Genomic DNA, 15096 nt, shown 5'->3' with positions numbered 1-15096 from the left:
AGGCAGCCATTTTTGCACACAGCTAAATTGCACAAACAGCAAAGAGACAAATAACTAGTTAAGCTGTTTTTTGGTAGTATCCGTTGATGAATCTTGACAAGGAGCTCTCCTTGCTCTTACATCAATAATGTTATGGGATCTTTGAATATCCAACTGAAGCAACATTTCAGGCAGACGGATGTCACATCTTATCCAAAGGACATGTGCTAAGTACAATATCTTCCTACTTACCTTAACCAACTCCATGGGAGAGGTGCTCATATTAGCTCAAGAAGTATAACTCTAGCACTTACCTGTACCGCCTGGTTCAATATTGTAACTTGCAGGTCCATCAGATTTCCAAACGTCAATGTAATCAAAATGGTCATGTCCATTGCCTGCAATAAATCGGCTGAAAGTGAACTTTGGGAAGTTTCTCAGAGGTGTAATAAGGTGCTATCGCCAATATAAAGTATTTGTATCTTGATAGTCTATCTCCCTAATAAAGTGAAGTTATAAGTTGGGGGTTATCCCACCTTGCCAACTCCATCAACAACACTGGGCCTCTCCAACGTCAAGACATGGATGAGCCAAAACTTCCTCTAATGTAATGTCAATATAAAGGAAAGGCCACCTTTTCAGCTCCCACAAACCTCTACAGGCCTCCAGACCAACGTTCCTGCTAAGCTGCGCGACTGCGCAGCAGTCTGGAGGTCCTGCGCAGGCTGTTCACCAGGGCGGAAATAATCGTGCATGCGTGAAAAATTGAATGGGCCGTGCAGCCAGTTAATGGGCCCACGCACCATAAAAATCACTGGGAACATTGCTCCAGTCCTCCATCTTTTTACCCAGTTATCATCGTCAACTCATCCCAGAGGCATAGAACCTTGTCATATTGCTCAACCCACATTCGACCTGACACCAAGGGCACTTTCTTTCATCTCCACGTAAACTCTAATCCATGCTCTAAGTCATGGCTGGACTTTGATAGGGCAGACTGATTTTCTTCAAATGTGATTCAATCACCTGTTTTTGATACAGTGATTCACCCTGAGCGTCAGAAAGGAAGCAGTACACACACCTCTTTAAGTGATACTCCAGTCCTGTCCTGCTTCAGTCTCACACTTCAAGCTGTGTCCCAACCTGCTATTACTAGAAGGGTAAATTTCCTACTTGTCCAACTGCTTTTGGCAGCCTTTCATAAATTGAATGATGTGTATGTGAAAATGATTTAAAATAAATATATGCTAGCTGCAGTTTTGAGTTGTTAGCTTTTTCAAGTGGTTTTATTTTATCAAGTAACTGAAACACTACTACTTGAAAGGAAAATTTATTTTGTAATTGTGAATATTTCAACTGTGCATATAAATATATATGCATTTCTCCCTTTTTAATCAGAGTTTGTGACTGTCAATTATGGGATTAAGTGCTTCTCTTTCATCTCCAAAAAATGGGTTTGAATCCTGCTTAGTTTGACTGTTGAAAAATGATTTCTTGCTGCAAAAGTTAAAAAATAAAAGTAAGAGTTACAAAGAAAATTCTGAACAAAGCTTAAAAATTGATTAGGATTTATGACAAGACAAGAAAAAAAATGCTGATTACCTGAGGGGAAAAATACAGTAGAATTTTAAGAGTGCAGAAAATAAATAATAAAAAAATAAAAAATGAACAAGTAAGGCTAAAAGGGACAGGTGTTTTGCAGAACAATTATGATTGATGCATGGCTTAATCCACCAGGGCTCCATTGTTTTTCCTCTTGAAGTTGCCTTCTTATGGATGGCCGGTGGCAAGTATCTTCCTTGCACTGTGATGAGCAGCAAGTTCTATTAATTTCAATTTCCATATAAAGTATGTACACAAGCACTTCTAACAGTTATCTTTAAGGAAAGACTCTTTGTTCATCTCTATTGTTTTCCTTTTCACTTAGTTGCTGCAAAGGAGCCTCTTCAGGTGTTGACCACGGAGGAGTTACTACTGCTGAGAAGAAAGACGTTACAAGAAAAAAAGATCCACATTGCCACTTTGGCATCATCCATCTTGACTGAACCAGACAATAACGTAAGCACTTCTGTGTTTTATGGAATATAATCTCAAATAGTCACCAGATAAGTGAAGTGAGAACTGCTTCAGAGAGACAGACTACTGTCTCAAGGATGTAGGAGTGTTTTGGACAGACTCAGAGTGCAACCTAAAGCCTATACTTAACAATAGATATTCTTTGAGTTTTTTCACTTTTGTGTTTTTGATGGCATTGCAAAGTAGAGTAGATTGTATTTAAGCTGCTGTGTAATGATCCACATAACAAGGCGCTCTGCAAGAACCTGCACATGGGACATTATGGGACCTATAGAAGTAGTATCAATGTGTATATAACATAAAAAGATGAATACATTGTAATGGTGCTAGAATGAGGATTTATTGTTAAAAACCAGTAATGGCTCTCACAGCCTGCTTTCCTTTAGGACAAGGAACTGAAGTACATAGAAACATAGAAGATAGGAGCAGGAGTAGGCCATTTGGCCCTTCAAGCCTGTTCTCCCATTTAATGAGATCATGGCTGATCATCCAAATTCAGTACCCTGTCTCTGCTTTCTCTCCATATCCCTTGATCCCTTTAGCCTTAAGAACTATATCTAACTCCTTCTTGAATATATTTAATGATTTGGCCTCAACTGCCTTCTGTGGTAGAGAATTCCACAGGTTTACCACTCTCTGGGTGAAGAAATTCCTTCTCCTCTCTGTCCTAAATGGCTTACCCCTTATCCTTAGACTGTGACCCCTGGTTTTGGACTCACCCGCCATCGGGAACATCCTTCCTGCATCTAGTTAGAATTTTATAAGTCTCAATGAGATCCCCTCTCATTCTTCTAAACTCTAGCGAATATAAGCCTAATCGACCCAATCTCTCTTCATACGTCATTCCTGCCATCCCGGGTATCAGTCTGGTGAATCTTCGCTGCACTCCCTCCATGGCAAGAACATCCTTCCTCAGATAAGGCGACCAAAACTGCACACAATACTCAAGGTGTGGTCTCACCAAGGCCCTGTACAACTGCAGCAAGACATCCCTGCTCCTGTACTCGAATCCTCCGCTTTGAAGGCCAACATACCATTTGCCTTCTTAACCGCCTGCTGCACCTGCATGCTTACCTTTAGCGACTGGTGCACAAGAACACCCAGGTCTCATTGCACCTCCCCTTTTCCCAATCTATTGCTGTTCAGATAATAATCTGCCTTCCTGTTTTTGCCACCAAAGTGGATAACCTCACATTTATCCACATTATATTGCATCTGCCATGCATTTTCCCACTCACCCAACTTGTCCAAATCATACTGGAGTTTCTCTGCATCCTCCTCGCAGCACACTCGCCCACCCAGCTTTGTGTCGTCTGCAAACTTGGAGATATTACATCTAGTTCCCTCGACTAAATCATTAATATATATTGTGAATAGCTGGGGTCCTAGCACCGATCCCTGCGATACCCCACTAGTCACTGCCTGCCACTCGGAAAAAGACCCATTTATTCCAACTCTTTGCTTCCTGTCTGCCAACCAGTTCTCTATCCAAGTCAGTACCTTACCCCCAATCCCATGTGCTTTAACTTTGCATGCTAATCTCTTATGCGGGACCCTGTCGAAAGCCTTCTGAAAGTCCAAATACACCACATCCACTGGTTCTCCCTTATGAGTTCTACCAGTTACATCCTCAAAAAATTCCAGTAGATTTGTCAAGCATGATTTACCTTTTGTAAATCCATGTTGACTTTGTCCGATCCTGTTACTGTTTTCCAAGTGCTCTGCTATTACATCTTTTATAATAGACTCTAGCATTTTCCCCAATACCGATATCAGGCTTACCGGTCTATAATTCCCCGTTTTCCCTCTACCACCTTTTTTAAGTAGTGGGGTTACATTAGCTACCCTCCAATCCATGGGAACTGTTCCAGAGTCTCTAGAATTTTGGACGATGACCAGCAATGCATCAACTATTTCTAGGGCTACTTCCTTAAGTACCCTGGGATGTAGATTATCAGGCCCTGGGGATTTATCGGTCTTCAATCCCGTCAATTTCCCTAACACCATTTCCCTACAAATACTGATTTCATTCAGTTCCTCTCTCTCATTAGACCCTCTGTTCCCTGACCTTTCTGGGAGGTTATTTGTGTCCTCCTTTGTGAAGACAGAACCAAAGTATGTATTTAATTGGTCTGCCATTTCTTTGTTCCCCATTATAAATGCCCCTGATTCTGACTGCAATGGACCTACGCTTGACTTCACTAATCTTTTTCTCTTCACATATCTATAGAAGCTTTTACAGTCAGTTTTTATGTTTCCTGCAAGCTTACTCTCATACTCTATTTTCCCCCTCTCAATTAATCCCTTTGTCCTCCTTTGCTGAATCCTAAAGTGTTCCCAATCCTCAGGTTTGCTGCTTTTTCTGGCCAATTTTTATGTCTGCTCCTTGGATCTTATGCTCTCCCTAATTTCCCTTGTTAGCCACAGTGAGCCACCTTTCCTGTTTTATTTTTATGCCAGACAGGGATGAACAAATTCTGTAGTTCATCCATGCGATCTTTAAATGTTTGCCATTGCCTATCCACCGTCAACCCTTTAAGCAATGTTCCCCAATCCATCCTAGCCAACTTGCGCTTCATACCATCGTAGTTTCCTTTATTTAAATTCAGGACCCTAGTCTCTGAGTCAACTATGTCACTCTCCATCTTAATGAAGAATTCTATCATATTATGATCGCTCTTCCCCAAGGGACCTCGCACAACAAGATTGCTACTTAATCATTTCTCATTACATAATACCCAGTCTAAGATGGCTTGATCTCTAGTTGGTTCCTCGACATATTGGTCCAGGAAACCATCCCGTATACACTCTAGGAATTCCTCCTCCACAGTATTGTTACTAATTTGGTTAGCCCAATCTATATGCAGATTAAAGTCACCCATGATAACTGCTGTGCCCTTATTGCACGCACCTCTAATTTCCTGTTTAATGCCATCCCCAACCTCACCACTACTGTTTGGGGGTCTGTATACAACTCCCACTGGGGGTCTGTATACAACTCCCACTAATGTTTCTGCCCCTTGGTACTTCGCATCTCTACCCATATGGATTCCACATCATCCAAGCTAATATCCTTCCTTACTATTGTGTTAATCTCCTCTTTAACCAGCAACGCTACCCCACCTCCTTTTCCTTTTTGCCTGTCCTTCCTGAATATTGAATACCCCTGGATGTTGAGTTCTCAGCCTTGGTCACCCTGGAGCCATGTCTCCGTAATCCCAATTATATCGTATCCGTTTACATCTATTTGCGCAACTAATTCAGCCACCTTATGAATGCTCCTCGCATTAAGACGCAAAGCCTTCAGGCTTGTTTTTTTAACACTCTTAGTCCTTTTAGAATTATTTTTAACTGTGGCCCTGTTTGATTTAAACCCTTGATTTCTCTGCCTTCCACTTTTGCTTTTCTTCTTCCTATCTTTTGCTTCTATCCTTGTTTCCATTTTCTCTGTCTCCCTGCACAGGTTCCCAACCCCCTGCCATTTTAGTTTGAACCCTCCCCAACAGCACTTGCAAACACTCCCCATAGGACATCGGTCCCGGTCCTGCCCAGCTGCAAACCGTCCAGTTTGTACTGGTCCCACCTCCCCCAGAATCGGTTCCAATGTCCCAGGAATTTGAATCCCTCCCCCATGCACCATTCCTCTAGCCACGTATTCATGGTATTTCTACTCTGACTAGCACGTGGCACTGGTAGCAATCCTGAGATTACTACCTTTTGAGGTCCTATTTTTTAATTTACCTCCTAACTCCCTATATTCAGCTTTTAGGACCTCATCCTGTACATAATGGTGTGGCCCACTATTTATATTCTTGTGTTAATTGTGCTGTCTGTGAGTCATAAGTTAAAAACTTTAATGTGTCCCATGATGAATTATTCAAAAGTATCTTCTTTTAGCGCTCCTAGCATATAATAAAGTACTTCAAAGTCTCATAGCTAAAATAAGTTAGTATATTAGACTGAAATAACAAAAATATATCCAATAATAATCTGTCATCCATGTACTTGTTGTGAGTTTTGATTTTTATGGAAATCCATAGCTTCTGGAGGAAATCTTAAGCACTCCATGGATAACTACTGGTTACATAGGATATACAGCACAAAAACAGACCATTCGGCCCAACCAGTCCATGCCGGCGTTTTAAGCTCCACTCGAGCACTGGTGACTCTGTTAAATAACATAAGAACATAAGAAGTAGGAGCAGGAGTAGGCCATATGGCCCCTCGGGCCTGCTCCGCCATTCAATAGGATCATGGCTGATCCAAACTTAGACTCATGTCCACTTCCCTGCCCTCTCCCCGTAACCCTTTATTCCTTTATCAGCTAGGAAACTGTCTATCTCCGTTTTAAATGTATTTAATGTCGCAGCTTCCACAGCTCTCTGAGGTAGCAAATTCCATAGATTTACTACCCTCTGAGTGAAGAAGTTTCTCCTCATCTCAGTTTTGAAAGGGCAGCCCCTTATTCTAAGATTATGCCCCCTAGTTCTAGTCTCACCCATCAGTGGAAACATCCTCACCGCATCCACCCGATCAAGCCCCCTCACAATCTTACATGTTTCGATAAGATCGCCTCTCATTCTTCTGAATTCCAATGAGTAGAGGCCCAACCTACTTAACCTTTCCTCATAAGTCAACCCCCTCATCTCCGGAATCAACCGAGTGAACCTTCTCTGTAGTTTTGTGTAGGCAAAATAATTGGGTTTCATGCCTCTAGATGGAGGAGTTAATAATGGCTAACTGAATATGAACTTCAAAAGAGTGTCAGTGTACAAGAGCAGAAAAATAAATGAAATAAATATATATTGGGACAATGTTTAATTTGGGGAAAAAATGCTTTAAAATTGATCTAAAGCTGTTACTCTGTTCACAGATTAAAAAGCTGAAGGAACTGCGTTCAATGCTAATGGAAAAGGATCCAAATGTTGCAGTAACAGTTCGAAAACTGGTGATGGTATCTTTGTTGGAGCTCTTTAAAGACATCGCACCATTCTACAGGATACGGCCTCTAACTGAAGCTGAGAAAGCTACAAAGGTACTGAATAAATTTGGATTTAAGTTAAAATCAGTGCAACAGCCAATGATAAAATACTTCATGTTGTGACAGACATGCTGCTATTAAATTTGGGTAAATCTATATTTATTGATAATTAATGTATATAATTAGAATTCTCACATCTAGCTTGCCCCTGTTGTGCGTGAAAAATGTATGTCACACTTGAAAATCTTGCACGTCAAATGCGTGTCACATTTGAACCACATTGGCTGAAATATCATGTTCATAAAAAAGGAACCAATCAATGTTAACTGAACAAAGCTGATGGCCCAAAATATTAAGCAGGTAGGAAACCTACCGATGGGCAAACAGCAAGCAGATAGAAAAACTACCAGTGAAGAATTAGCAAACAGCTATCAATAAAGAACTGGAAAGTAGGAGAAAGCAAACTAATGAAGCTTCTCAAAAAATATTTTGGAACTTTTTTTCAGCTGCCATCTTGTTTTGCTATTAACCTAAAAATAAGGGTTGTAACATAACAAATAAATACAAACTTGCAAATGTTTAAACATATCCCAAAAACTGTTGATGATGTCGCTTGAAAATCTGTCCAATATGTTTGCCTCCACAGAGGCCTTCCATTGCTCAGTGGCCTGGGTCTGAGTTTTGCTCCTTTTTTGGAGCTTACCTCGTTCAGCTGGGAGCTTCCCTTCCAATATTTTTCAGGCCTCTACACAAATGAAATTTTACACTCTGAAGTGTTGCCATTGTTTATAATGTGTGTGCTTATTCTGCACAAAACATGTTTTATACCTTTAACAATGAAAGAAATCTAGAAGGAGCTGAAAGGAAAAATATTAATATCTAAAGTTATGTTTGAAAGAAACACTCTTGGTTATAATAGCCATAGGATGGTTTGTGTGATCTAGTTTCAGTTTGTTACTTGATTTGTTTTTGAGAAAGTGACTACCTGAATAGGGCAGTCTGCCACCTGATACTTCTGCTCGTCTTGATGAAACTACCTGCGTGGCACAGTACAGTAATGCAGTTGTTTCAACCACACCCAGGTGACTTCTGTGCTGGAGAGAGAGAAATGTGCTTGTGTGCTTAAAAAAAAAATGGAAAATGTGCCTGGCACAAAATACAGTGTCAAAGAGCTGGGCCAGGAAATTCCTGGGGCCCCACTCCGCTGGTGTAAGTGCAGTTGCATCCATTCTCCAGCCCTAGGAATTTCAGGGCCGTGGTTTTGAAGTCGGAAACGTGACATGTTTATGATCTTTATAGGCCTCTGTATCTGCCCAGCGTAGAGCCAAACCTGTTTCCTGGAGCCCCACTCTCTTCCTCCAGCTTGATTTCGGATCAGTAGCTGTGAATAATGTCAAGGAGATCTTGTATTGTACTATTATTTTGTCTGATAACATTCCTGTGAAGCGCCTTAGGACATTTTGCTACGCTAAAGGCGCTATACAAATGCAAGTTGCTAATCTTTATTTTACTGTTTGTGTAGAAATCTCATTCCATGTAGGATTTGAAAACTAATTTTTTTATTCTCATGTCATGACTTTAAAATATAAAATGTTTCAAACCGTTTTGATTCCATATTTGATATTTAGGAAAATGCACCAAATGATAAATGTAACATTGATTTGATACTATATGATTTTTTTTTTAATTTGGGGATTTGATGAAATATTAACTACAGCTTACAGACAGAAACAGAAGTGTTTACCCCTGTGTTTCTCTACACTACAGCTTCCCAATATTACTCATGACTGTGTTGTCAAGTAGATGCTAACTGAAAGCTTCATATTCCGACAGCAAAGGAAAGTTGGAGGGCTAGTCCTCCTGAACCACTCTTCATCTTCTAGCAGGCCTTTCTGGCCAGAGATGGCACAAAATTCAGCAAATTATCATTTCCCCTTTTTAAAAATGTAAACCCCTAACAGTTTCTATTAGAATCTGATGTGTATATATTCAAAAAGGAACATTTCTACAGAGGGAAGTACTCTATTCCTCCTCCTCCCGCCCCGAAACTATTTATAAAAAAAAAGGATTTCCTGTATGAGGGAGTTATTCCAGAGTGTAGAAGTGGAAAAGCAGCCTCAAGCTGGAAAGCCCCACTCAGATAATGTCTCTGACATGTCTGTCTCTGGCGACCTGCCATTCATCCAAATCTGCCAATTCATGTTTGTGTTGACTTTGGACACAGCATTGGGGAGCTGGAACGGTGTTGGTGTTCAAAAATGTACATATTTTCTGAGTAAAATAGCTGCTTTCAGAGAACAGGTAAAGAAGGAAGTTGGTTTAAAAAAAAATTACATTTGGTTGGGACTACTTATCAATTCATGCGTGTACTTGTTTCATAATCAGGTTTTTGCAAGTACTGACATGGTTTATGAAAGAAAGGATACTTTGCTCTTATCGCCATCTAGTGGTGCAATATTTGTGTAGCACTTGTAGACTCACAACTCTAAGGATCACTAGAACCTTTTCCAGCTTTTAGTTTGTTGTTTAGAATATGGTTTGCTTGGAGACCAGCAAAGACTAATCTGGGGAATGTTCTACAATGTAAGATTGATTAACTGTGTTGAAAGCTGTGAATGAAATTGGTGTAAATCTAATTACAGTCAGTGCAATTATTATTACAAGTTTGGAATTCGTCTCGCTGAGCTGTTAGCTTGTTTGCTAATTATAATGGCGCTTCTTCCAGGGAGTTCAGAAACATTTCATAAGAAAAAGTTAGCATGGGCTGTGATAGGTCTTTGTTTCTTTTTGTTGTTTGAATTTATAATGGTCTGGGAAGCCACAATAATATAATTGAATAAAAACAGAAAATGCTAGAAATATCAGCACGTCATTAGCATTTTTCATCTTTCTTATTTCAGTAACTGACCAAAATGCTATATATTTCCAGCGTTTACATTTTTTTTCTCTCATGATTTAATTACTGCGACCCTGATCTTGAACCCAATCCGTTAACCACAGTCAGCATCACATTATTACAAGCTGTATAAAATGACTATCTATCAATCTATCTACAGTATCTACCTATCATGATCTTGGATATAGTGCACACCTTTAAGTGTTGTTTACTCTTTGTCACACTTTTTCTATCGCATTTTTCTTTGGAGCTAAACATCTGCAAATCAGAACTCAAGAGGTAAGAAACACAAACCCTAATTTTTGGCGAATTAGGAAAATAGTTTTAGACTGGTCCAGTGTGCAAGCTCACTTGTGGCTGCAGCAGAGAGATCTGGCCTGGCCCGGCCCAATTTACTCCTAAACTGAATAGGTTTTAAGCTGAAGGCATAGAAAAGGCTCACCCAGAGAGCTTGGCCTATGTCACACTCAGTTGAGGATCAGAAGATCTGGCAAGCCTGCAGCTAGCCATTACACTAGTGGCATGGTGGTATAGTGAAGATGTAGGTAGCATTGCCCCTTTTGATGCTGAAGAGTTGGATGTCCTGCTACAGGGGGTGCACCAAAGAAAGGTAGTCATGTAGAGCTGAAAATCACCCTCAGTAAAAGATAATGTTGCATCAAGGAAGGTTGCCAGCTGGGTTCATGTAGTCGCCCAGGTCCCTTGCATCTGGCTGCAAATGAGGAAGTTTGCTGTTATCAGGAGGAAGGCTCACTTCCACATTTCTTGTGGGGCCCATCAAGCATGACATCAATCTAAGTTGGGTATCTGGGGAGCATCATTTCAAACATTCTAAAACTGTTACCATTTTGCACATTCTGTTTTGTTTATTGTGTCAAAGCTGGATAGCATACTTCTCTTGCAGCAAGAGGTGGTGGACATGGAACAGTAAACAGATACTCAGGCTTCCAGCCCATGGCCCTCTTCTGATGTTGGGAGGTTTCTCAATGGGGTCGCTTGCCATGGATGCAGAGCTTGGCCCTGATCTCCTAAGGGCCATCTTCCTGCTCCCCACCCCCCGGCGTTTCTTCTCCTTCGATAGATCCAGCCACCATGGATTGCTGCTTACTGATGGCACCAACAACCATTAACATGCAGTTTGATATTTCCATGGTCAGATACCAGCTGAACATTAATTTATTGCAAACCTTTTCTTTGGATATATTGCCACAGGGAACGTAATGAAGGTGTTGCCCTTGGAAATGCAGTGTCCGTCACTTGCTTAATACAAGCCTCCACTGGAGACTGCCTGATGTGGCACATGTCCTTGGAATGTCTTGGAAGGATTGATAGCATGGTCATTCAATTTGCTGTGTACAATGCCATATGTTATATATAATTTTGGACATCCCACTCAAGTGTCAAAATTGTAAGAAAAAAAGCAAATAGTATCCTGGTGTTTTTTTCTGATTGCCAATCTACAGATATTTTCCTCAACAATTAGCCTCTGATTAATTGGCCTGAGGATGTGCCTGTTTATATGAGTTCCTTATACAATATCAGTGGAGATCATCTTGCACTACAATATTCCATTTAGTTGCAATTCTGACTCAATTTTAACTGTTGCAGTAAGGTCATTCAGCTGCGACCCACGCTGGAGGGTGGGGGGGGGGGAGGAAAAAGCTATATAAGTACTGTATCTTTTATTTTCAGGTTAGAAAAGAAACCCAACATCTGAGAGAATTTGAAGAAGGATTAGTATGTCAATACAAGTTTTACCTGGAAAATCTTGAACAGACCATTAAAGGTACTTGAATGCTTACAACACTACTATATATTTTTATATCTCTATGAAACATTCTTAGGGAAATTATCTAAATTATTAATTATAACTAGGGCAGCGATACCTGCCCAGGGAGGACTTCTATATCAATACAAGAATTTATATATCTAATAGTACTTTTAAACTGAGCAGGCCAGAATCTCGCCACTTAGAGCAGAGAGGATACGTGCATCAAGTTGGACCAAACACGGGCTAAATGAGTTTGGTTCATCTGGAGTTGGCTTAATTTAGTGATAATTGGTCCATTTGCTATTTCATTGTAATATAATTGGTCCATTAGGTGACATGGGGAATTGAACTCAAATAATATTAATAAGTTAGATAAACTCAGCTGCATTTCCTAGTATCCTGGGCATTTATTTTAAAACAGTTAAAGGTTGAATGTTTATTGTGTGGCGTATACAATCAGTGATTTGGAAATAATTCTAACCAGTTGTAGAATATCAGTTCTGAATTCCATACTCTCTACTGTCGTCGTTCTGAATTCCATACTTTTTACTGTCGTCATTCTAAAAGAGAGAAGGAAATGAAACCGTAACAATAACTTGTGTTTGTGCAGCGCCTTTCACAGAAAACATCCCGTGGGCATTCATATAGGAGAAAATAAATGCTGAGCAGCAGTTGGAGAGTTAGGAGAGATGATCAAAAGTGGTTCAATAAATACTTTAAGAATGCTTTTATGAAGAGGAAAGGACTTTCATTTATATAACTCCTTTCATGTCCCAAAGCACTTCACAGCTAATTAATTACTTTTGAAGTGTAATTATTGTTTTGTAGGCAAACATGGCAGCAAGATCCCACAATCAGCAAATAGATCAAAGCCCAGTTATTCTGTTTTAGTGGTACTGTATTAGTTGAGTGATGAATGTTGGCCAGGATACCGGGAGTACTACTCTGCTCCTCTTCAAATAGTGACCTAGAATCTTTTACGTCCACCTTAACAGGGCCCCAGTTTAATGTCTCATCCGCAAGACAGCACCTTCGATAAATGCAGCACTCCCTCAGTACTGCACTTAAGTGGGGAGAGAGCGAGTGAAACAAAAGTTCCTGAGAGTAGGGTTGAAGGCTTTACCACCAGTGATGAAATGGAGGGAGCAGGGATGTACTGGAGGCTAGAGTCTGTTGATAAACGGGTAAGGGATGGGTCATAAGAACATAAACGTAAGAAATAGGAGCAGAAGGTGGTCATACGGCCCCTCGAGCCTGCTCCGCCATTCATCAATAAAGTCATGGCTGATCTTCTACCTCAACTCTTTGTATAGTCAGCCAACTTGGATGCATTACACTCGGTCCCCTCATCAAAGTCATGGATAATAGATTTTAAATAGCTGAGGCCCAAGCACTGATCCTTGCGGCACCCCACTAGTTATCCTGCTATCTCGAAAATTACCCATTTATTCCTACTCTCTGTTTTCTGTCCATTAACCAATCCTCAGTCCAAGTTAATATATTACCACCAATTCCATGAGCCCTAATTTTGAGTAACAACCTCTTGTGTTGTACTTTAGCAAATGTGGGATTGAGGTAAGGGTGGAGTCAGCCAATTTTGGTGATAGACAGCATTATTGGTTTTGAAGCTGATTGGGGATTAGGTGAGAAATGAACTACACTCTTTCGCCTTTTGTGAAATAAAAGTCTTGCCTATCTGGTGAGTCTAAATAGTCTTGTGTATCAGGAGTTTGACCAGTCTCAATGGCTTCCCAGTGGCCAAGAACATTACCTTCAAATGTAACACAGCAGCCACAAGAATAAGGAGTTTGGGAAATGGGAAGTTCAAATTGGCACTTTGTGGAGACAAAGAATAGTCAAGTGTAGATTCCAATTTATATTTTGATTCGAACCAAATGCCTCCCAATGGGCATTGATTCAAAGCTTAAGCTGCAGTATAGTGTTCCAAGGATTTTGTGAATGAGTTGTGCATATATCTATATAATTCAGACCTCAGGCAGTCAGTAAAGAAAAGGCCTCTGTTTGAATGGCGTGAGTTGGTGAATGAGTTAAAAGTTCAGTTGCTGCTGGTGAAAGATGCTGTTTTTAAACTATATCTGAGAACAGGCTTGTATTGTGTGATATTGGTTGTTGCCATAGAAATTGGAACAATAGAGTGGAAGAGTAACATTAATAGAGGAAGCAAGCTTTTTTAGACTTTTGGCGTTTTGCCATTTTTGAATTTAAACATATTTTCCCTTTTCTTCATCCAGACTGGAAGCAGATGAAGAAAAAGAAGAGTGATGTCATTTCGTTAAAAGCATACAAAGGCCTTGCAGAAGTGGCTATAAAATGTCTCTGTGAACTGCTAGTGGCTTTGCCACATTTTAACTTCCATAACAACATTGCTGTGATGATTGTACCACTTATGAATGATGCATCAAGAAAGGTAAATCTGTTCTGTATGTATATTCCTGTACTTGGATAGGTCATGTGATGCCATGTACCTTCATCATATATGCCACCTAACAATTACAATTAAAAAACTACAGACTAATATTATTGGGGTAAATTTCCAGTGGGATTCTCCCGGTCATCCACCATAACGTAAGCAGAAGAGCTGCGGGAAAATGGTGTTTCTGCAGCTCTACCATTGAAGTTACGGCAGACAAACTGGAGAACTCCGGTGGAAATTCACCCTTATATATTTAGCGAAAGATTCTAAAGTGTGTTTTTGCCTTTATGGCATCCAAGCCACTTGATTGATTTACTTTTATTTTCATTGCCAGTCATCTATTAAACTGTATTTACCTTAATTCTATTCGTAACCTGATGCGGATAACCTCAAAATGAGGGTAGAATCACCATCTGCAGTGGATTGTCTTTTACAGCACGTTATTTGCCTGCAGCGTTTGGAAGAGATTGTGTTAATCATCAAGGGTTATGATTACAATTTTCAATCTAAAATATACAGTTTAAAGAAGCTTAGTATAGAACATAATTAGGCTGTTTTTTTCCTCTACTACAACAAAATCCATTTTATCATGGTGGGGTGTCCCAGCTTTTGTCTTTGTGAGCCACATAGGTGCATACTGTTGAGCTGGGCACATATAAAGTTTAAATCATTGTTCCCATGAATTTGCATATATCTCAAGTTGCTGATCTTGGTGTTCTGATGTAGGATTTTCCACCAGTGAGACAGTAACTAGTGCTTAAAATGGCCCTTTTCAAATGTAGGACTGAGTTACTAGAACTCGAGGGCTACTTGTAGCCCTGGACCACATGTTACAGAACCTCTGCTTTCTCATTACCTCCTGTGGAAAAACTTGGAAGTATTTTTTTTTGCAATTGCTGTATCATAATAGTCACAAAGTTATTTCAATGGCATGTCCACGTAACTCCTTAAGCATTTAA

At 40.1% G+C, this 15096-nt stretch overlaps 1 protein-coding gene across 1 annotated transcript in view; it reads left to right on the top strand.

Moving 5' to 3' along the window:
* noc3l (NOC3-like DNA replication regulator) overlaps positions 1-15096 on the top strand; it is a 50589-nt gene that overhangs the window by 21805 nt on the left and 13688 nt on the right. Inside the window, exons 8-11 of the mRNA XM_085994809.1 lie at positions 1907-2037; positions 6929-7090; positions 11625-11718; positions 13956-14131. Of these exons, the coding sequence (XP_085850935.1) occupies positions 1907-2037; positions 6929-7090; positions 11625-11718; positions 13956-14131 (563 nt within the window). The remainder of the gene's footprint in view (positions 1-1906; positions 2038-6928; positions 7091-11624; positions 11719-13955; positions 14132-15096) is intronic.

Source organism: Somniosus microcephalus, chromosome 8 (assembly GCF_052327205.1).
Source record: "Somniosus microcephalus isolate GS21.2 chromosome 8, FLI_Smic_1.0, whole genome shotgun sequence".
Lineage (NCBI taxonomy): Eukaryota > Metazoa > Chordata > Chondrichthyes > Squaliformes > Somniosidae > Somniosus > Somniosus microcephalus.
This window is presented reverse-complemented; position numbering and strand designations above follow the sequence as displayed.